The sequence below is a fragment of the Heterodontus francisci genome, chromosome 6, assembly GCF_036365525.1.
Source record: "Heterodontus francisci isolate sHetFra1 chromosome 6, sHetFra1.hap1, whole genome shotgun sequence".
NCBI lineage: Eukaryota > Metazoa > Chordata > Chondrichthyes > Heterodontiformes > Heterodontidae > Heterodontus > Heterodontus francisci.
The window spans coordinates 56,239,302-56,263,956 of NC_090376.1; the positions used below are offsets into that span (position 1 = coordinate 56,239,302).

At 43.1% G+C, this 24,655-nt stretch overlaps 1 protein-coding gene across 6 annotated transcripts in view; it reads left to right on the top strand.

Annotated features, from left to right (window-relative positions):
* The window catches only part of c6h11orf65 (chromosome 6 C11orf65 homolog), a 125,476-nt gene that overhangs the window by 73,900 nt on the left and 26,921 nt on the right, over window positions 1–24,655 (top strand). For all 6 annotated transcript variants that reach the window (XM_068032852.1, XM_068032857.1, XM_068032856.1 and 3 more), the window contains exon 7: window positions 12,822–12,958. In XM_068032852.1, coding sequence (XP_067888953.1) covers window positions 12,822–12,958 — 137 coding nt within the window. The remainder of the gene's footprint in view (window positions 1–12,821; window positions 12,959–24,655) is intronic.

Here is a 24,655-nt window from a genome sequence, read left to right on the forward strand (position 1 = left end):
AGAGAAGCAGAGTTAATGTTTCAGATCTGTGACCTTTCATCAGAACTGGCAAAGGTTAGAAAAGAATTAGGTTTTAAGCAAGTGAAGGAGAGGGGGGTGGCGGAGAGAACAAAGGGGAAGGTGTTTGATAGTGCAGAGGGCAGGAGAGATTAAATAACAAAGCTGTCTTGGGACAAAGGCAAAGAGTGTGTTAATGCTTGTGGTGAATGATAAAGCATTAATCCAGAGAGTGTTAATAGCAGAGTAATGAGCAGCTCTGACTACATGAAAAACAGGCACATAGTTAAAAAATTAAAATTTAAAAAAGGGCCAGTCATACTCTGAAGTTATTGAACTCAATGTTTAGTCCGCAAGGCTATAGAGTGCCTAATTGAAAGATCAGATGCTGCTCCTCAAGCTTGTGTTGATGTTCACTGGAACACTGGAGCAGGCCAAAGACAGAAATGTTGGCATGAGGGCAGTGGGGAGTGTTGAAATGGCAAGCAACCAGAAGCTCGGGGTCATGCTTTCAGGCTAAGTGGAGGTGTTCCGCAAAATGTTCAGCCAATCTGCGTTTGGTCTCCCCAGTGTAGAGAAGACCACGTTGTCCATCCTGTAGGTTTTGTTAAGGGTGAACAGGTGAAATTACTCCTTGTTTTGTCATTAACTCAATCTCCTTTATCTAGAAGTAGATAAGGAACTTTCCTAGGCGTATACAAACACCCTGGCTCTGCTTCCTTCCTTAGAGTAATATGGTGTGCCGTTTTTAACTTCCCCAGTCCTCTAAATAATTTTGGAAATTTGGATCTAAAAGTTCTGGGCTGGTCTTCCTTACATCCGAGTTCTTCCACTCTATATATGAAGTTGTAAGTCTATGCAAGCCTTCCTACTTGGGAGGGAACAACTTTGATTTTTAATTTCTGAGACCTTAAAGGTAATTTCCTTTCCCCGGTAGCTCAATGTTGTCTTTAACTCTCCCATTACCTTCAACTTGATGCCTCCAGGCCCATAATATTTTTGCCTATTGGTTTGAGACTTTTCTTTTTCAGCCACGGTTCTGTCTCTGATGGTACCGAAACTGCTGCTCCAGTGTCCAGTTTAAAATTAGTCCTGTTTCCTTCCACAAGAATTTCTGCTATCCAGTAACTCACTTGTTTCCTGGATTTCACTGAAAAAGGTACTTCCACACTTTGGATATCATGTACTTCATTAACTTTTTTGCTCTCACGGGATTTCCCTTTATTGTATTCAGTGCTGGTTTTTTACTATGACACACTGACTGAAAGTATCCCATCTTTCTGCATGAAAAGCACTCTGCATCTTTGGCAGGGCAGTTTTCCCACTCGTGCCGCTCTTGACCACACCTGCTGCAATTGTTGCAGCTACCACTAGATGTCCTTCCCATCTTTATTCTCTTTCACCACCATTTTTGTCCTTTCGTTTTCTTAATTTCAATTGAGTCTGCTACTTTCAAGATTGGACTCTCCCTGTCCCGTCGAACAACGGATCAGTTAAACCTTCTAACCTCTGCTTGTCTGTTCAGTTGAATCACTTTCATTAACTTGAGTACATCCCTCTACTGTAGATGATCTGAAAGGGCGTCATCTAATACCCCAACCACAGTCCTGTCTTTAATCAGCTCTTCCCTTAAGCTGGCATATTCACAATCTTTTGCGAGTTTGTATGAGTCATTGATAAATGAATCAATGCTCTCCCCTTTCTGCTGGGTACGTTTATTAAATTTGGCAGCTCCACAATGACATTTTTTTCTTACATTAAAGTAAGTCTCGAGTGCTTGAATAGCTTCTTCATATGTAGCCTTCTCTTCTTCTAGGCCGTGAGTAATGAGGATGTCGTCTGCACATACCCCCATTGTGTACAATCGTGTACTGATCTGCTCCTTGTCTGGTTTCTGCACAAGACCTGATGCAAGACGATATCTTGCAAACCTCCGGAACCACCTCGGCCAAGAACAGCACAGGAACAGGTCATTCGGCCCTCCAAGCCTGGGCCGATCTTGATGCCTGTCTAAACTAAAACCTTCTGCACTTTTGGGGACCGTATCCCTCTATTCCCATCCTATTCATGTATTTGTCAAGGCGCCTCTTAAACGTCACTATCGTACCTGCTTCCACCACCTCCCCCAGCAGCAAGTTCTAGGCACACACCACCCTCTGTGTAAAGAACTTGCCTCGCACATCCCCTCTAAACTTTGCCCCTCGCACCTTAAACCTATGAACCCTAGTAACTGACTCTTCCACCCTGGGAAAAAGCTTCTGACTATCCACTCTGTTCATGCCGCTCATAACTTTGTAAACCTCTATCATGTCGTCCCTCCACCTCCGTCGTTCCAGTGAAAACAGTCCGAGTTTTTCCAACCTCTCCTCATAGCTAATACCCTCCAGACCAGGCAACATCCTGGTTAACCTCTTCTGTACCTTCTCCAAAGCCTCCACGTCCTTCTGGTAGTGTGGCGACTAGAATTGCATGCAATATTCTAAGTGTGGCCTAACTAAAGTTCTGTACAGCTGCAGCATGACTTGCCAATTTTTATACTCTATGCCCCGACCGATGAAGGCAACCATGCCGTACGCCTTCTTGACTACCTTATCCACCTGCGTTGCCACTTTTAGTGACCTGTAGGCCCAGATCTCTCTGTCTGTCAATACTCCTAAGGGTTCTGCCATTAACTGTATACTTACCACCTGCATTAGACCTTCCAAAATGCATTACCTCACATTTGTGCGGATTGAACACCATCTGCCATTTCTCCCGCCCAAGTCTCCAACCGATCTATATCCTGCTGTATCCTCTGGCAATCCTCATCACTATCTGTAACTCCAATTTTGCTTGGCAGAGTTGTTTTATATTTTTTTCCATTCAACAGCTCTGCAGGTGTTTTCATGTCAGCCTTGAGGGGTGTGGATCGAAGTGACAATAAGGCCAGGTTTGGGTCTTCCTACATCTCTTGGCATTTCACAAGTGTTCTTTTGCCCATCTCGACATGTCTTTCTATAAATCCGTGTCCCATGGGTAGTGTGGTGATGAGGTGATGGTGTTGAAGCCATACTGGTCAGCGAATTCCTTAAATTCTCTGCGTGTAAATTGGGTGCCATTGTCACATATTAACCTTTCAGGAATCCCTTGCTCAGCGAACAGAACTCTTACTGCTGAGATGATTGTTGTGGCTGTCAAGTCTATCACCTTCTGGATAAAAGGGAACTTTAGTAGTCTGCGACGATGAGATACCATTCTTGATTATGTGTGAATAAATCGACTCCTACAGTATGCCATGATTTGGGTGGATACTTCAGTAGCTATCATCCCCTCTTTTTGCTGTGTGTTGCTGTGTGTTTCTGTACTTCTGGCATACATTGCATGTAGACACCATATTTTCGATATCTTTGTACTTGCCTATCCAGTACACAGCTGATCTGGCTCTGAGCTTACACTTTTCCATTCCCATGTGGCCTTCATTTATCTTTTGGAGAAGTTCTTCCTGCATTGTTTTGGGTATGATTATTCTGGATCCGGCCAGCAGAACACCATCATCTATTGAGATGTCATCTCTGATAGACTAGTACTGCCGTATTGCTGGCTGTGTGTGCTGTATCTTATCAGGCTATCCCTGGATCACTTGCTGAGATAGCATCTGTAACTCCTCATCTTTGCTGGTCTCATCTCTAAATTGACTAAGTTTCGGTGATTCATTAGGTGATGAATCTTTATACCTAGATCTTCTATCACATGTTTCTCCTGTGGTGACAACTGAAATAGGGTGTCTGCCAGCACCATTTCTCTTCCTGGTTTACAGTTCAGAGTGAAATCGTAACTCTGAAGCCTCAAGAGTATTTCTGAAGTCTTGCTGTTGCCTTACAGAGATTTTTCTTGTAGATCTGCTCCGGTGGACAATGATCACTCTCCACTATGAACTTTCTCCCATAGAGATATGTGTGGAACTTCTCACATCCATACATGACTGCCAAAAGCTCTCTTTCTATGTTGACATATTTTGTCTCAGCTGATGTTAGAGCTTTGGATGAAAATGCTATTGGCTTTCCCTCTTGTACCAGAGTTGCTCCCAGTCCTTTTGTGGAAGCATCTACTTGCAGAGTGACAGGTTTCTTTCTGTCGTAGTATGACAGACTTGTCTCTTTGCATACTACCTTTTTGAGTTTATTGAAACTCCTGTCATGTGACTCTGACCACTGGTACTCTACACCTTCTTTCATCAGCTCCTGTAAGCTTGCTATGTGTTCCGACATGTACGGAATAAAGGAGCTCATTGATTGTATCAAACCGAGGAAGCTTCTCAACTCTCTCTTATCTCTTGGGGCTTCCATCCCAGAGATGGCTGAGATTCTTTCAGGACGCAGCTTGACTCAGTCAGGTGTATACACCATTCCGAAGAACTGGCATTCTGTCACTTTCATAATGCATTTGTCTGCGTTTAGCTTGATCCCAGCTTTCCTGGTTCTCTCCCTGGCTTCATGGAGATGATTGTCATGATCTTTTCCATCTACACCATATATCTGGATATCATCTGCTATGCCAGCTGCTCCTTTGCATCCCCTGTATGTCTTGTCTACTTTCTATTGGAACACATTCTGGTTCACTTTGAGGCCAAAGGGTAGATGCAGGAATTTGTACTGTCCAAAGGGTGTGTTGAATGTTGTCAACAATAAAGATTCTGCATCTAGTTTCACATTCCAGTAGCCATTTCTGGCATCAAGCTTGCTGAAAACTTTTGTCAGTGCTGGTGTGATTTCTCCCAGTGTGGGAATAGGGCAGTGATCCCTCTTTATTGCTTGGTTAAGACCTTTGGGATCTAGGCAACTTCTTAGCCATCCATTTGGCTTCTCTCTCACCACAATAGAATTTATTCAATCTGTAGGGTATGTGACTCTGGCAATCACCTTCTTTTCTTCCATTTCTTGGAGCTGTCTTTCAAGCTTTCCTTTTATTTCTACTGGTACTTTACATGGGGGATGAATCACTGGTTTCATCACTGGGTCAATAGTGATGTGATACTTAAAATCTTCAAAGCATCCAACCGTCTCATCAAAACACTGGGTACATTTGTACCAGATCTTCTTTGCATCTGATCGGAGGGCACTTTTCAATGAGTGTACTGTCTTCAACCCCCAGTGTCGCCTCCTTCACTTCATGGTTTACTGAGATAATCTGCAGCTCTTCACAACTGCTCAACCCCAGGATAGCAGGACCATCTGTTTCAGTGACGTAGAGCATACAGTTAACATCTTTTCCTTTGTGTGTCCCTCTGATTTGGGTTGTTCCTAGCTGTTGTCTGGTTTCAGAGCATATTTTTTCGGATAACCATTTTCCTCCAAACTTTAGGAAAGATCTTCTGGTACAGTCTGAGCAAGATGATACTCTGTGCTCCAGTATCAATCTTCACCTTCAGATTTATCGTTGCGGGCTTGTTTCTCACCCGCTTCCTGATCTGAATGGTTGTGTGAATTTCTTTTCTCTGGGAACTGCCACATCCAGATATTTCGTGCAATTGTATGATTCCTATGTCTATCATGTTCTTGAACCCATCAGGGTATGGATGTTTTGATTTCTTTCCCTATTCAGTCGCCCTGTTAGTCTGGCTCTGGTGACTCATCTACCACCTTCACGCCTTGTTCTGCACATCTTTTCCCAGTGATTGGTCTTTCCGCAAGCTCTGCAGATTGATCCATATGCGGGATACTACCTTCCGTCTGTCAATTCATGTGGTCATCCACAGCTCCTGCATGTCTTTCTCTCTGTCTGGTGTACATTCTTTTGTTGTTGTTTCAGTGCATCAATCCTGCTGCCTTTCTCTTGGTTGAACTGAAGGCGAGCCGTTTTGGTAATCAGTCTCTTCATCTGTCTGCTTGTGGCTTCAAGTGCTCTGGCAGTGTCTACAGCTTGCGATCTTGTGAGCTTGTCCTTTCGAAATAGAGCTTTCTGTACTTCAGGATATGCAGAACCCCAAATGAGCTGATCTATCACCTTTCATCCTTGTCCTTAAATTTACGTTTACTGGCTGCATTTTTCAATCTTGTTACAAAATTGTCAATACCCTCACCTAATTCCTATCTGGGGCCATGAAATTCATATCGGTATATCCAATGATTTGATTTTGGCTGGAGATGGGTGCTGCATCTTTCAAAAATTTTGTCTCAGTTTCTGCTGTTCTCTTCACTTAGATCCCAGCTGTTAAATAAATGTAATCCTTTATCTCCAGCCCACAGAAGGATATAGCTGACCCTTTCCTCTTCACTAGTGCCTTTTAGGAAACTACTGAATGTCAGTCTGCACTTTTGTTTAAACTTCTCAAATGCCTCTATGACATCATCAGCTTCCCAATTCATTATGGGCTGTAGCTGTGCATTCATTCCTGTCCTGGCTAACATTTCGTTTTTCGTTCACGCACGATTCATTTAGTTTTTCTTTCTCTCTCTCTGACACTAATTTGGGTCAATTTTCCCAATCAAATTCCTTTAAAATGTTCTAGGTTTACTCACTGCCACCATATTACATTGTCTTGTTGTTTTCTGGTTCCCACATGTTGGAAATAATCACACTTTAAACTTGGAAAGGCTTGAGCTTTTCATTTATTTGTTCAGCCAGCATGCTGCCCACTGTAGGACTGGTCAGACTGGTTTTCTATTACATATCACGTGACTCTCCAGTGCAGCTGTGAATATGGCCTCACTGGAACACTTACACATAACAAGTAGTTCCTAGATAATTAATTCCTAGCACTTTACAGATAGTATAACAATATGTAACAGCTGCCATCATATAATCTGATAACTATCAAGGCTTAGTACAGAACATATGAGTTTGATGGTTAAAATAATGGGAGTTTATTCTATACCTCATGCATCTAAGGTTTCATCTACAATTCTACAAGAGGTTCTGTACAGATTACATTACATCACTTCCTGTGATGTTGTACACAGTCTATTTACATAATCTCCCAGTAACAACCCAGTGTCCGCTATATTACATTATACTACAAAATGCTGCCTTGATATCACTCTCACCTCACCTTAATTTCTACCTTCACCCCATGTGTATGTCCCAATCTTTAACTTGTTCTATGTAAAAATGTTTAAAAATGATTTTATTTTAGTGCTTTCTGTTTCCTGTTTGTGTATCTTTGAAAATCCTTTAATGTGATTGACTGCCAGGACAGCCTGATGACATCATTCCAGCTGGGAATTCCCAGTAAAGAACACTACAATCAATTGCAGTACCACTGTGTGGTGATAGAGGTGAAATTCTCGCCAGAAAGATTGCTCGATCTTTCAGCGCAGCTTCCTTTGAGGTCAGCGGCAAGCATTCTTGCTTCACTGCTGACTTCAAATTCCCAGCCAATATATGTGAAGTCTAAAATAAAAACAGAAAGTGCTGGAAATACTCAGCAGATCTGGCAGCATCTGTGGAGAGAGAATCAGAGTTAATGTTTCAGGTCAATGACCTTTCATCAGAACTGAAACGTCATTGACCTGAAACAGCTCTCTCCACAGATGCTGCCAGACCTGCTGAGTATTTCCAGCAATTTCTGTTTTTATTTCAGATTTCCAGCATCCACAGTATTTTGCTTTGATATATGTATGAGGTCTACCTTGAGATTGCATGATAACATATGATCTGCGTAAGTTCCAGACACAGGTGGTGTCAGATGAGTGTATGTAAGGTTAATCCTGAGGTAGAATGTTTACAGCTGGGTATGCCTGGCTATCTCTCAGGGAACTGAAGCCATTGAAGAAACGGGAAACTCAAAGAGAGAAAGGTTTGCCACGTGAACAAAGTTTTAAGATTACTGGGCCCCAACGAAATGCAAGAATATAACTACAATCAAGGACTACAGCGAGCTCGAGAAACAGTAACAAGCTATTGCCTCAAACTATTCTTATCTCTTCTACTCTTTTCTGTCCCTATCTTGCATGCTTATATTGCGTGTGCATGCTAGCGTGAGCACATTGTATATCTGCAGGCGTGAACCATATTAGAATTAAGTTTAAGGTTTAATAAATTTAATCTTTCTGCTTTAAACCAAAGAAAGCCTGTTTGTGCTCAGTTATTTGCCTGATAATTGGAAACTGTGAACATGGATTCAAAAAAAGGGGAGCTCAAAACACAGTGTGTTTAATATTAAACCCTGTTACAATAAGACCAGGTGAAGCCAGCAAGAGACCCCCTAGACACATTGCTCACCTGGTCGTAACAGAAATTGGGTGCTAGTGTCCGGATTGTTACCCACAAACAAGTGAAATTTGAAGTGAGAATCTAAATTGTTCCCAATCAAAAAGAGCAAACTATTACAGGTTTTCTTGTGGTTGTGTGTGATTGAGCACGAACATATCTGCAACTGAAGCAAGTAGCTCTCCAAGCCAGGGTGAAGTAACTTGGGATAAGTTAAAAGCACTGTCTACGGAAGAGTTGAGAAAAATGGCCGAGCAATGTGGGATCACTATGTGGCAAGGCGCTAGGAAGTCTGAACTCCTAAGGCTAGTGGCCAATCAATTTTCTCTTGAATCTGACAAAGCAGAAGCAGAGCCAGACACGATACTGCTAGCAAAGATGCAATTGGAAATAAAGAAACTTGAATTAAAAGACAGGGAAAGAGAAAGAGAGAGGGAAAAAGAAAGAGATAGAGAGACAGGAGAGGGCAAAAGAAAGAGCTTTCCAGAAGGAACGGGAAGAGAAAGAAAGAGCCTTCCAAATGGAACGTGAAGAAAAACAAAGACAGGAGAAGCAATGAGAGAGAGGAAGAAAGACAGGAGAAAGAGAAAGAAAGACAGGAGAAAGAATGAGAGAGAGAAAGGAAATTCCAGAATGAATGTGAAGAAAGAGAGTTATGGCGATTTGAGTTAGCTAGGGTGTGACAGAGTAACCTAGTGAAAGCATAGCCAATATGGAGCGTTAGAATTCAGGCTTGGGTACAAGATTGCTAAAACTCACCCAATTGATTCCAAAATTCAATGAGGAAGATGTGGAAGCATTTTTCGTGTCCTTCGAGAAACTGACAAGGCAGCTAAAATGGCCAGCTGAGACCTGGTCTCTTTTACTGCAAAGCAAACTAACTGGAAAAGCCCATGAGGTCTATTCCTCGCTGCCAGATGAGAGTTCATCAAACTATGAACTGACCAAAAATGCTATCCTCAGGGCTTATGAATTAGTATCTGAAGTTTACCGCCAGAAGTTTAGAACCCTCAAAAAGCAAGCCAATCAAGCCTATCTAGTGTTTGAAAGAGGCAAGCAGCTGGCCTTTGATCAGTGGCTGGGGTCTTAAAAATACAGTTCAGCTATGAGAATCTCAGAGATGTAATCCTGTTAGAGGAATTTAAAAACTCTCTCCCATCCTCATATCGAGGAGCAGCAGATTCAGGGAGCCCGGCAAGCAGTTGTTCTGGCCGATTAATTTTCTTTAATCTGTAAGTCGGTTTCCCAGGGGAGAACCTTTCCTGGTCACCCCCACAAATCCGAAAAGGACAAAGGGTGGGAAGGTGATAGAAGCCCAGGCAGTCCTGGAAGAGAAAGGAAAGCAGGAGATACAGGGGGCCCTTCTCCACCCAAAAAGAAAGGTGCTGTGAGCAAGAGTGAGACCCAGAGACCTGTGTGCTTCCACTGTAACAAAGCAGGGCATTTAAGAGCTGACTGCTGGAAATTAAAGGGGAGTCAGGGCACACCCGCTTAGTGAAAACGAGGGCCTAATGGAAAACATGGAATGGGCTGTGGCTTTGACTGCTGTAAGGGTGCAACCCAGGAAGCTTACTACGGCCTGTGCAGACAAAGTTAATAGGATTCCTAAAAGTTACCAGGATTTTGTATCTGAAGGGAAAGTAACCCCATACCCCTCGAATGCGGCAAGCAAGCTAATAGTGATTTGTCAGGGACACGGGCCAACAGATCCTTTTTACTGGGAAAAGGCCTGACCTTTCCCCCAGAGAGTGCAGTGAACACCAAAACGGTGGTGAATGATATTGGAAGGCAGTACAGGTACATCGGGTGCACCTGGAGTGTGACCTAGTTTCAGGACCGGTGACTGTAGGGATTGTCCCTAGTTTGCCTGTGGATGGGGTTGATCTGTTCCTAGGTAATCTGGCAGGGGTGAAGGTGGTAGCCCCCCCCCCCCCCCCCCAGTAGTGAAAGAAAGACTGCAGGAGGTCAGAGAGACAGGGCGGGGGCAGGAGACAGTCTCCCGCGAGTTCCTGAATGTGTAGTGGGTCAGGCCCTGAGCAAACCAGCTCCCCCAGAGGAGACTGCATTGACACTGCAGGCAAATGACCATGAAGTCTGCCTGGCCAAGAATTTCTTTGGAATGTTAGGCGACCCAGGGAATGAATTAAATGGGTTTTCCCTAGCAGAGGCTCAGCGAGCTGACCCAGTATTACGAGGGTTAGCACCAATCTGAGAGTGAAGCAGAGAGAGTCCCTGACTGCTACTTGTTAAAGAATGAGGTACTGAGGAGGAAATGGAGTTCTCCTCACAGACCTGAGGACAAGGACTGGACAGTAGTTCACCAGTTAGTGGTGCCTCAGAGATACCGGAGAGAAATATTAGGAAGGGCTGACGAGACTACATGTCGGTGTACGAAAGACTAAAACCCGCATAAGGTAGCTGTTTGACTGTCCAGAATGCCACAAAGATGTGGTGGAGTACTGCAGGAGTTGCCACATGTGCGAGGTTGAGGAGAAACCCCAACCTACAGTGAAACCTTCACCCCTAAGCCCTGTACCAGTGTTAGGAGGACCCTCCAGCAGAGGGCTGGTGAACTGTAAGGGACCCCCGACGAGAACAAAAGGGGACAGGCAGGCACATGGCTGGCAAAAGTTTAGAAAGAGAAGGGGAAAAAGTGACCCAGAGGGCAGGTTAAAGGAAGTCCGGGAAGAATCCCGGATGAAAACCCCTACCGCCTGGTCAACCAACCCAGAAAAATGTGAAAAGTTAGACCCCACATCCTCCTATGTAAATACAGACTCTAAAAGCACCCCACCAGAGTTGCGAGCAGCATTTACAGGAACCTGCTGAGACAAAAAGAGACCACTAGGGGCAGAGAAACCGCGGGTGATGCCTCACCTAGTCGAAGGGTTACTGGAAAATGCACTTATGTCTGCACAAATACCTGCAGGTAGGAGTGTCCCAGAGAACAAAGGAGAGACTAACAGAGTCCCCTCCCCCTCCCCCTCCCAGTCAGAGGAAAAGGGAACCACCCATCACCTGAAGCCAGATGTCTTTGCATGAATCAGGGAGTTCAGGACAGACCCGCCCCCCTACTAACTCTCCTGGAGAAAAAAAAGGGGGAGTTAAAGCAGCCCTGCCCCACCCCCTCCCAGAACAGACCATTTTTAACGAGCTTCAAGAGTGGTAAATGAATGAGAGAGATGCCTGGTTTTCTTTCTGTATCTTATATTTCTCTCAAACTCTGTAATGAAATGTGCCATTTTCTTCAAATTGCATTCCATTCCCCTGGCTATGGAGGTTTCAGGCAAACCCCCACCTGCCAAGACTGAGGCACACATTATTTCGCCATATGAACAGAAACTTAAAATCGCAAGCCCTGAGTGGAAGGATATTTGCTTAATATCAGACAATGTTGAAACAATTGGGGCCCTAACAGTTGCTTCCCAATACACAGAAATGGTCAGACCAGTTTTAGCCACATGACTATGGCTGTTGCAAATTTACACTCCCCACTAAGGATTTTTGAAGAGACTGTTCCATATAAGGAGCTAGTCACCTGACTAGCCTGCTGGGCAACTTGGGAGTTGTTTTTGAATTTGAACTCCCAAACAAAGGGATTTGAAGCAGAATGCTGTGTGCTCTCCTGGAACTAAGAACATCTCCTCTGCCTATCTGTCTATCTCTCAGGGAACTGAAACCATTGAAGAGACAGGAAACTCAAAGAGAGAAAGGTTTGGACAAAGTTTTAAGAAGATTACTGGGCCCCAACAACACACAATAATATAACTACAATCAAGGATTACAGCAAGCTCGAGAAACAGTAACAAGCTATTGCCTCAAACTGTTCTACTTATCTCTTCTACTCTTTCCTGTCCCTATTTGCATGTTTATATTACGTGTGCATGCTAGCGTGAGTGTGTCGTATATCCGCAGGCATGAACCGTATTAGAATTAAGTTTAAGGTTTAATAAATTTAATCTTTCTGCTTTAAACCAAAGAAAGCCTGTGTGTGCTCAGTTATTTGCCTGATAATTGGAAACCGTGAACATGGATTCACAAAAAGGGGAGCTCAAAACACAGTGTGTTTAAAATTAAACCCTGTTACAATAAGACCAGGTGAAGACAGCAAGAAACCCCCTAGACACATTGCTGACCTGGTCGTAACAGGGAGAAATCAATTTATGATGCTATGCAGACTTACATCGAATCACCAAAGGACAGACAGTAACAGAAACCTTTTTACACAGAAGATTGTGAGGTAATACAATGCACTATCAGAGTTAATGATTGAAGAAGAGACTATGTCAATATTTAACAAGGGGTTAGGGAAGTGGTTGAAGGAAAAGGGGAATAAAGGGATGTGGGAACAGGTTGGGTACATGGGATTAGGACTATTGCTCATATGGAGGGAATGAATGATTGGTTGGATCAAACAGACTGTTTCCGTATTGTATTTTCTATGTAATTCTCTGTAATAGTCCGTGATACATGTGTTAACTCCTCCTTGAGACTCAACAGAGTAAAATCTGACCCAAAAAGTTTGTTAATGTTATCCAATGTTTAGTAAATCTTTAGTTTTATTAATTCATACATAATGGAAGAGAGTTTTATTTGTGAATTATGTATTCATTAACTTTCTTTTCTCCTTTGTTCAGCACCTTGGAACCAGTACAGATTATATGGAGTTTGAGCCTAACAGAAAGACAACAACATTTCACCATTGCATATTCCAGAGAAGGCAAGAGGTCATGAGAAAGCAAAAACAAAGAAAATTTGAATGGATGAAAAAGATGTGAGTTTGAACAAATGTATATACAATCATATCAAGATTGGATGAGGCACACTGGGAGCAATAGGTAGTCCTGGAGTACCTAACCTTTGCTAGAGACAAATTAAAAATATTCAAACTTGAGCATTGTGTCTACTACCCAACCAAAGTTTCAGCAATCTTCAGTAAATCATTAAGGGATGGAGGGAAAACAGTTAGAACCAACAGGTACCACCTTTTCATCTTTCTCAGTTTTCTTCTCTCCCTACCTCTCCATAAAGTGGTTGATTCCTTACAAGGGCAGCAGTTGCTCACTGACTCTTGCCCAAACAACTCATCTTGACGGTGAGTGCTATTTGACTTGAGGGACATTCCATCTAAGTCTGTTTCTGCCCTCATTTGGCATAAGCCAGTAATTTTGGTCTGATTAGTAAGTTTGCGGACGACACAAAGGTTGGTGGAGTTGCGGATAATGATGAGGATTGTCAGAGGATAAAGCAGGATATAGATCGGTTGGAGACTTGGGCGGAGAAATGGCAGATGGAGTTTAATCCGGACAAATGTGAGGTAATGCATTTTGGATTGTCTAATGCAGGTGGGAGGTATACAGTAAATGGCAGAACCCTTAGGAGTATTGACAGGCAGAGAGATCTGGGCGTACAGGTCCACAGGTCACTGAAAGTGGCAACGCAGGTGGATAAGGTAGTCAAGAAGTCATACGGCATGCTTGCCTTCATCGGTCGGGGCATAGAGTATAAAAATTGGCAAGTCATGTTGCAGCTGTACAGAACCTTAGTTAGGCCACACTTAGAATATTGCGTGCAATTCTGGTCGCCACACTACCAGAAGGATGTGGAGGCTTTGGAGAGGGTACAGAGGAGGTTTACCAGGATGTTGCCTGGTCTGGAGGGTATTAGCTATGAGGAGAGGTTGGAAAAACTCAGATTGTTTTCACTGGAACGACGGAGGTGGAGGGGCGACATGATAGAGGTTTACAAAGTTATGAGCGGCATGGACAGAGTGGATAGTCAGAAGCTTTTTCCCAGGGTGGAAGAGTCAGTTACTAGGGGACATAGGTTTAAGGTGCGAGGGGCAAAGTTTAGAGGGGGATGTGTGAGACAAGTTTTTTACACAGAGGGTGGTGAGTGCCTGGAACTTGCTGCCAGGGGAGGTGGTGGAAGCAGATACGATAGCGACGTTTAAGAGACAGCTTGACAAATATATGAATAGGAAGGGAATAGAGCGATATGGGCCCCGGAGGTGTAGAAGATGTTAGTTTCGGCAGGCATCAAGATCGGCACAGGCTTGGAGGGCCAAATGGCCTGTTCCAGTGCTGTACTGTTCTTTGTTCTTTGGTGCCGTTACCCAGTGGATCATTTCAGACCAGGGTTCGATGCCTTTACCCAGCGAACCTGCAGAGGGGGCTTCAATGTAAGAAGGACAACTTCTGTTGAATTTGTGAGTCATGTTTTGTGGAGTGATTTAGTGTTTGGTGAGGTAAAGTAATGTTGATTTAGTGAAGTTTTACACTTGTGGGCTGCCAGTTAGTTAGATATTGTTACATTTTATTGTGGTATTAAAATGCTGTACCAAACATATCAATTTTTGATCAATCTGATACATACCACCTAGTGTAAGGGGAAGGTTTGATTACAATCAGGATGTCTCTCCGAATCTCTACTATGCTCATGTAACTGAATTAATTCTGTGTCCATTGTTAAGAATGTAAGAACATAAGAAATAGGATCAGTAGCCCATTCAACCCTTCAAGCCTCTTCCGCCATTCAATACGATCATGGCTAATTTTCTACCTCAACTCCATTTCCCTGCACTATCCCTATATTCTAAAATTCCTTTAATATTGTTGTGGAGGAAAGTTGTGGAGGAAGTCTAACCACTCTCGGGTCCACAGGATTAAAGCAAACAAAGACTTTATTTTTCAAGTATGTGCAAGGGAAAAACTTCTGGTTCACACAAACAGCTTCTTGGTGATACAGAATTTGCAGTACATATTTATAGGATACAATAGCCATTACTCATTTGTTCACACTATCCCGACACATTCCAGGTCTACAACTTGATCAATACATTGGATTGCATTGCCCCACAAACATCCTCCCGTTATCTCCTCCCTAAACCTTGAAGCTGCTAGTGAAGCTGCTAGTGAAGCTGCCTGTTCCCATAGTTTATTGCATCCTGTCTCGTCTCTAGTTTCACCCTTATCTCTTTGGTTAGTAAAGCAAGGACAGCATGTTTACACTGACTGTGGAGGCAATTAGGTACTGAATAGTACAAATCCCAGAATAATAGTCAAGTATCCCATCATCCCTTGGGTCCCTCACAACTACAGTGTTTCGTGTTTTCCTCTTAAGGTTATTAATGCATTCTAATGACAAATAATTGTGATGCAGGCCCCCACCTGCCAAGAATGAGGCACATATATTTTGCCACATGGACATTAAATTTTAAAATTGTTGCTGGCAAGAAAAGAAGGCCTATTACAAGGGGTTGCCAAGCCCCTGGCTGCAACGACACTTTTTTCATACTGGCAGACAGTGTTGGAACAAAGGAACCAGTCCCTGCCCCAATACACAGAAGAGACCTGGTCAAACCAGTCAGTCACGTGACCACCTGCTGGCCAACTAGGAGTGTTTTAAATTGGAGAAACAGAATTTGAACTCAGAAAGCTGTTTGCTCGTCGTCTGGAAAAGACCTCTTGTGGCTGGCTTGCCGCTGCCTCTGTCCTGTCTGCTCACCTCTTTCTCACCAGCTTTGGAATGCATTGAAGACACAGGAACCCCAAGAGAGTAAAGTTTCCTACAGTGAACAAGGTTTAAGAAGAATACTGGGCCCCAACGTAAAGTAAGAATTACCTACAAGCAAGAACTACCTACAAAAGGACTACAGTGAGCTCGAAGAACAGTAACAAGAAACTCTTCTGATATTGCCTCAAACCTCTCTACTTTATCTTTACTTCTGCTCTTTTCTGTCTCTATTTGCATGTGCGTATCACGTATGCATGCTAGTGTGTATCTGTAGGCGTTAACTGAATTAGAGTTTAAGTTTTAATAAATTTCACTTTTTGTCTTTAAACCTAAGAAAGCCTGTTTTTGCTAATTTCTTTGCCTTATAATTGGAAAGTGGTGAACAAGGATTCACCAAGGGGGAGCTCAAAACACAGTGTGTTTAAAAATTAAATGCTGTTACAATAAGACCAGGTAAAGGCTGAGAAAGACCCCTAGACACCTTTCTCATCCGGTCGTAACATAATCTACTAATGGTGCCACTTTGGTCCCACTTCAGTCCCTCCTTTTGGACCCCTGAGCAGGTGCACCACCTGCCCCCAAGAGAGGTCTTTTCCAGTCCACAAGCAAACAGCTTTCTCAGTTCAAATTCCTGATATCCTTTACGCACCAATTGCTCCAAGGATCCTACTGGAGTTCAGTGGGCTTCGGATCTGCTAGTCTACCATTCTCTTATGTCTTAATCAAAGTCCTATTGACCTGGGTTGGGCCTGGAACCATCATCCCGTTATATAGTAAAATATTCATAAATATTCCCAAGTTTTGAATTCAATGGGGGAGGGGCCTCAACTGTGACGGATACTGGGGTATACCCTTTATTGGCCAGCATCACCATCTGCACCACTTGGGATACCATCAGCCTCTGGTAGCAACAAATACAGAGACTGCCTAACAGAACCGCAACAGACACAATGGCTGCGGCAACTCTTCCCACTTCCCACTAGCTATACTGCATTCTTGCCACCTTGGCTCTATTGCTGGCTGAGTCCTCCAATATCCTAGCCACTCCTTTGGCCAGGTTCACCTGTACTTTTCCTCTCGCAGTTGCTTGACGGCTTTGCTCCATAAACCTCCGAATGGTATCTAGGGCCCTTTGCACTGCTTCCTTCTAGGGAACGTCATCTGTGTCTAATGAACCACCCCACCACGGGCTGAATACATACCTCATGAGGGCCCTGCCCGCAAGGTGGAAATTCCCCACCTTAAAGGATCTGTAAGCAGAACGTGTGGTTATTTTCACACTCCAATCCTCCGTATAAAAACCTCGTCCTGTCCGTTAAAAAGCACCACTGTATGGGGGAGGTTTGCACTGCCTTAAAGGCTTTTTCCAGAGGGCTGACCAATACCACTATGGCAGCCATTACTGATAGGTCTCAGAGTATCACAAGAGCAGATGATGTAATGCTGTGAGTCAGTGCAACGTTCTCGTGTTGTCATCATCATTTAAATCTGGAGCTAAATACCCCCGGGATCCCACCTGATACACTAGTTTGTTCCTCACAATTCCCAGGGATACGAATTTATATTTGATTTGAGGAAAAACTTTTTCACCCAGAGGGTGGTTGGAATCTGGAACACACTGCCTGAAGGGGTGGTAGAGGCAGGAACCCTCACAACATTTAAGAAGTATTTAGATGAGCACTTGAAATGTCATAGCATACAAGGCTATGGGCCAAGTGCTGGAAAATGGGATTCGAATAGAACATAGAACAGTACAGCACAGTACAGGCCCTTCGGCCCACGATGTTGTGCCGACCCTTTAACCTACTCTAAGATCAAACTACCTACATACCCTTCATTCTACTATCATCCATGTACCTATCCAAGAGTCGCTTAAATGTCGCTAATGTATCTGCTTCTACTACCACCGCTGGCAGTGCATTCCACGCACCCACCACTCTCTGTGTAAAGAACCTACCTCTGACATCTCCCCGAAACCTTCCTCAAATCACCTTAAAATTATGCCCCCTGGTGATAGCCCTTTCCGCCCTGGGAAAAAGTCTCTGGGTATCCACTCTATCTATGCCTCTCATCATCTTGTACACCTCTATCAAGTCACCTCTCATCCTTCTTCGCTCCAATGAGAAAAACCCTAGCTCCCTCAACCTTTCTTCATAAGACATGCCCTCCAGTCCAGGCAGCATCCTGGTAAATCTCCTCTGCACCCTCTCTAAAGCTTCCACATCCTTCCTATAATGAGGCAACCAGAACTGAACACAATATTCCAAGTGTGGTCTAACCAGGGCTTTATAGAGCTGCAGCATAACCTCGCGGCTCTTAAACTCAATCCCCCTGTTAATGAAAGCCAACACCCCATACGCCTTCTTAACAACCCTATCAACTTGGGTGGCAACTTTGAGGAATCTATGGACGTGGACCCCAAGATCCCTCTGTTCCTCCACACTGCCAAGAATCCTGTCTTTAAGTCTGTATTCTGCATTCAAATTCGACCTTCCAAAATGAATCACTTCACACTTTTCCAGGTTGAACTCCATCTGCCACTTCTCAGCCCAGCTCTGCATCCTGTCAATGTCCCATTGCAACCTACAACAGCCCTCCACACTATCCACAGCTCCAGCAACCTTTGTGTCATCGGCAAACTTACTAACCCAGCCTTCCACTTCCTCATCCAAGTCATTTATAAAAATCACAAAGAGCAGAGGTCCCAGAACAGATCCCTGCGGAACACCACTGGTCACCAAGCTCCAGGCTGAATACTTTCCATCTACTACCACCCTCTGTCTTCTATGGGCCAGCCAATTCTGTATCCAGACAGCCAACTTTCCCTGTATCCCATGCCTCCTTACTTTCTGAATGAGCCTACCATGGGGAACCTTATCAAACGCCTTGCTAAAATCCATATACACCACATCCACTGCTCTTCCTTCATCAATGTGTTTTGTCACATCCTCAAAGAATTCAATAAGGCATGTGAGGCATGACCTGCCCCTCACAAAGCCATGATGACTATTTCTAATCAAACTATGCTTTTCCAAATAATCATAAATCCTGTCTCTCAGAATCCTCTCCAATAATTTGCCCACCACCAACGTGACTGACTGATCTGTAATTTCCAGGGTTATCCCTATTCCCTTTCTTGAACAAGGGAATAACATTTGCCACCCTCCAATCATCGGGTACTATTCCAGTGGACAGTGAGGACGCAAAGATCATCGGCAAAGGCGCGGTAATTTCTTCCCTCGCTTCCCGTAATAACCTTGGGTATATCCCGTCTGGCCCCGGGGACTTATCTATCCTCATGTCTTTCAAAATTTCCAGCACATCCTCCTTCTTAACATCAACCTGTTCGAGCATATCAGCCTGTTTCACGCTGTCCTCACAAACGACCAGGTCCCTCTCACTAGTGAATACTGAAGCAAAGTATTCATTAAGGACCTCCCCTACCTCCTCCGACTCCAGGCACAAGTTCCCTCCACTATCCCTGATCGGCCCTACCCTCACTCTGGCCATCCTCTTGTTCCTCACATAAGTGTAGAACACCTTGGGATTTTCCTTAATTCTACCCGCCAAGACTTTTTCATGTCCCCTTCTAGCTCTCCTAAGTCCATTCTTCAGTTCCTTCCTGGCTACCTTGTAACCCTCTAGAGCCCTGTCTGATCCTTGCTTCCTCAACCTTAAGTAAGCTTCCTTCTTCCTCTTGACTAGCTGTTCCACATCTCTTGTCATCCAAGGTTCCTTCACCCTACCATCCCTTCCTTGTCTCATCAGGACATAATAGATAGGTGCTTGATGGCTGGCGTGAACATGGTGGGCCAAAGGGCCTGTTTTTGTGCTGTATGACTCCAAGACTCTATTGAATAAGTACCATTGGCATGTTCTTGAGGCACAATCATCAGGAACTTCATTGTGTTCTCCACTCCCCCACCCCCCTCCATTATTGGCCATGTCGACCAGTTCCTGTCTTTCCTCGTGCAAATTAATAAAACCTAATCTTTTCACAGCCTGATTTATATGTTGGGGGCATACAAAATTTATATCTTCAATATCCAAAGCAAAGTTATCTATCAAGTCCCGAACCAACATATCCCTTTGAGTTCTTAAACAAATGGAGGCAGATTAGTCCATCCCGCTGTGATGTTCACTCCGGTGTTGGACGCCCTTGAGGTGGTCCCTCTTTTAGGTAGTTGTGCGTACTGTCTTGGATGCAGGCAAGTGGTTCTGTTGATATTTACGGTGGGCGCCTCCCATGCTGCCGTGGTTACCAGAAGGGTGATCACCGTTACTGCTACCCACCGTGCTGCCATTGCTCTAATGGTTTACCTAAAACAAAATAATTAAGAGATCTACTACTGGCCCTCCTGTTGGCATAAACAGAATGTGAGTCATGTAGTTTAATCTGAGACCATTGGGAGTTGTGTCACCTCGAGCGGCATTCCTGGAACGCAAAGTACCAATTCCATCACTTTAAGACTTTTCCTTTTACAATCTATCTATACAGGATATACCTGTACCAAACCTCTGAGCTGACACACAGTGATGTTGTTTTCATACTTAGTCCAATATTTACTGTTGTCCTAACAGAAGCCACCAAGACCGTGTCATAGAGTTATACAGCACAGAAACAGGCCCATCGTGTCTGTGCCGGCCATCAAGCACCTATCTATTCTAATCCCATTTTCCAGCATTTGGCCCGTAGCCTTGTATGCTATGACGTTTCAAGTGCTCATCTAAGTACTTCTTAAATGTTGTGAGGATTCCTGCCTCTACCACCCCCTCAGGCAGTGCGTTCCAGATTCCAACCACCTTCTGGGTCAAAGATTTTTTCCTCAAATCCCCTCTAAACCTCCTGCCTCTTACTTTAAATCTATGACCCCTGGTCATTGACACCTCCACTATGAGAAAACGTTTCTTCCTATCTATGCCCCTCATAATTTTGTATACCTCTGTCAGGTCCCCCCTCAGCCTTCTCTGCTCTAAGGAAAACAACCCTAACCTATCCAGTCTCTCTTCATAGCTGAAATGCTCCAGCCCAGGCAACATCCTGGTGAATCTCCTCTGCACCCTCTGCAGTACAATCACATCCTTCCTGTAATGTGGCGACCAGAACTGTATACAATACTCCAGCTGTGGCCTAACTAGTGTTTTATACAGCTCCATCATAACCTCTACCTCCCTGCTGTTATATTCTATGCCTCGGCTAATAAAGGCAAGTGTCCCATATGCCTTCCTAACCACCTTATCTACCTGTGCTGCTGCCTTCAGTGATCTATGGACAAGTACACCAAGATCCCTCTGACCCTCTGTACTTTGTAGGGTCCTACCATCCATTGTATATTCCCTTGCCTTGTTAGTCCTCCCAAAATGCATCACCTCACACTTCTCAGGATTAAATTCCATTTGCCACTGCTCTGCCCATCTTACCGACCCATCTATATCATCCTGTAATCTCAGGCTTTCCTCCTCACTCTTGACGACATCACCAATTTTCGTGTCATCTGCGAACTTACTTATACCTCCTATATTCACATCTAAATTATTAATGTACACAGTGGCGCAGTGGTTAGCACTGCAGCCTCACAGCTCCAGGGACCCGGATTCAATTCTGGGTACTGCCTGTGCCGAGTTTGCAAGTTCTCCCTGTGACCGCGTGGGTTTTCGCCGGGTGCTCTGGTTTCCTCCCACCGCCAGGTGAATAGGTAAATTGGCCATTGTAAATTGCCCCTAGTATAGGTAGGTGGTAGGGAATATGGGATTACTGTAGGGTTAGTATAAATGGGTGGTTCTTGGTCGGTACAGACTCGGTGGGCCGAAGGGCCTGTTTCAGTGCTGTATCTCTAAATAAGTAATAAAAATAACTACAAACAGCAAGGGTCCCAGCACCAATCCCTGCGGTGCACCACTGGTCACAGGCTTCCAATCGCAAAAGCAACACTCGACCATTACCCTCTGCCTCCTACCAATAAGCTAATTTTGGATCCAATTTGCCATATTGCCCTGGATCCCATGGACTCTTACCTTCTTGACCAATCTCCCATGCGGGAACTTAACAAAAGCCTTGCTGAAGTCCATGTAGACTACATCAACTGCTTTATGTGTGTAGTTTTATTGTTTTCCTAGAATCTCTTTAAATTTCAGGTTAGAATACCAACTCAAATTAATTTAATTTAATTCATCATCTTCAATTCATTGTAGATGTCTGATCAAATTCCTGAAGCTGTCAGCAATCTTGTTGCAATAAATTTTGAAAGTTGTATGGTCAGTTTAAACTGCTAGCCAAGAGGGTTAACTTTCTGCTAGTCTGAAAGGGGGTGGGGCAAATATTCTCAGAAGGACTAGTGATGATGTCACCACCCCTTTTCCTAAGAAGAAAGAACAAGCCACGTGCTATGGAATAGTCTAAACACATACTTTTCAAACAAACAAGGAATTTGTATTTCAAGACGCTTTCCTCCGACAATGTTTCAAAATTTCAAGCCCTCTTTTTTAGATCCCTTTGTCGAATTCTCTTCCTTTTAACAACTTGAACTTAAAACACACAGACTGTTTCAGACCCAAACTATTTGCCAAGTTCCAATTAGCAGAATCCAACATTAAAAATTATCCTGTTCTCGTGTGAGTTCATATCCGGATTAAAGTTCCCACGTTTATCAAAATACAATCGAGTTGTGATTCTTGGCCAGAAATCTCAACTCGAATCTTATAACTTAAACATTTACTTTGTTTACACCTTCCTTTTGATCCAACTCATATTCCTCAATGTGAAATTCCTTTTTTTTTTAATGTGCTGACACCCCTTTTGCACAACCACCCTTTATGGAAGAAAACATATTAAAGCTTCCACACATACATTATCCACACAATTTCTGCAACACTCATTCAACTTAACAATTTAAGATTAAAGAAAGAAAACAAAGGAAATAAAGTGCATCATTGGTCTTCAAACAGAAGCCTGTCACAGGCATGGGAGGAAAGGAAAGGGAGGTCTTCGAGTTTTTCACCCACAGGAACAATAAATTGACAGTGGCGAGTATCATTGCCTATCGTCGCCATAAAGGAACCCTTCTGTCTTTTCCCTTGCTAAAGCAACACGTGTGCTTTAACAGCTTCTCATCCATTTTATACAGCTATCAAAACGTTAAAACATCACTGAGAGTTAATAAACCTTTAGTTCAATGACACAGACAGAGCTAACACAAGACAGTCAAGGAAATCACAATTCACTAATATAACACACAAACAGAAACGTATGCACATATGAGTTTTCTTCCTGAATCCTGCCTAAGTCTGTTCGGGACAGTTCCCTAAAATGGTAAAACAACCCCAAATTATTTACTGCCGACCTTCTAAGATCCTTTATCTTTCCTCATGACTGCTGCACACCACGCACCCACTCTTTTGGCCTTATGTGCTCATGACACAGAGCTACAATTCCCTTTTCTGTTCTATCCTTTGTTTATTTGTTTGTTCTTTATCTTAGATGACATTTTAGTTTCTTAAAAGTAACTTGCTAAATTACACTGGACTTTTTGCATCTCAAAATTATCCCAAATTCAAATAACACTGTTTCTGGGCTAACAGGTTTTGTTAATGTTCCATTGATTTCTTCCTAAAAGAGACTTATTTCTCTATATTCATAGAAACCACCTTGTTTTTTAGTTTGTCTAAATTTGATTTTCCCCTTACACTTCAAAACATCTCCAGGGAAGACAGCATTTTAGGTTAAACTCCAATTGTTTCCAAACTTTTAACATTTTGTAAGAGGTTACTAATCCAAGAATTTTTTTTTTTGATAAAACAAAGATGATTCCAAATTCCAATTCACAGCAATAAATATTTAGAAGTCTAAATTGCCAATGTTACATACGAGCAAGCCTTATATCCGGAATTAAATATCCTCTCATACTGTGAGAGCTGATAACTTCGAAGTTCATTGTGGTCACTAATGAAATTCCAGTTTTCCCAACTTAACAGGTCAGTTAACCTTAATAATTTAAACTTAGTTCAAACCAATGCTTAGTAACTACACATAGAACAGAATAGCACATGCTTTTTATAAAAAAAGAAAAGGTATATTACGTAATTTTTCATGTTCTTTCTTCCGGCACCTTTTCAAATGACTGTAATAAACCAAAAGCTAAAGAAAAAGTATTTAACATTCTTGCAACAAAGACTTGCATCAGCCTCTTAAACTGATTTTAAAATCTTTCCAATATCTCCTTTATTTATCCTTTAACAGTCAGTAAGACGTGTCTTTAATTTAAACTGCAAAAAAAAGCAATAGCAGATTTAAACTTTGGTCCAATTAAAGCAAAACATTTAAAAACTTCAGATTGGATTTCTGCCAGGCATCTTCAAGCCTTCAAGACTGAAGCTTATCCCTTACAAAATTGTGCATTAGCCTAGCTAATTCAGACTTTCCAGACTGACACATGGTAAGATAGCACTTGCATAATATAATTATTTCCTTTTGTCTGTTTTTTCCACCATTCTTACACTTATCCGGGGTCCACAAGGGATTCCAACCTTCGTGATCATTTTATCTAAAGTCTTGTTTTTGGCTGCCATAAATTCAATGAATGACCCTTTGGGTCCCCACTCCGGATCCTTATTTGCCATGATTGATGTTTTATAGTCTGATTATTGTTACTATTTGTGTGGGTACAGAGCTCTCGCTACCCTACATTTGTTCCTACTTGGGAAACGGACGTCTCATTTCCTCTTTGATCATTCTTACTTCTTTGTGTGGGTACAGACCTCTTGTTACCCTAGGATCGTTCCTACATGGGAAACGGACCTCTCATTTCCATTGTGATCATTCTTATTTCTTTTCTGCAGAAACGGACCTCTTGTTTCCTATATGGCCATCCTTTACTTCACCTGGTTTACCCCAAAAATGATATTACCTCGTTTACCCAAGGAACCGCGATCCTGGCGCTGCACCATCTTTAGTTACTCC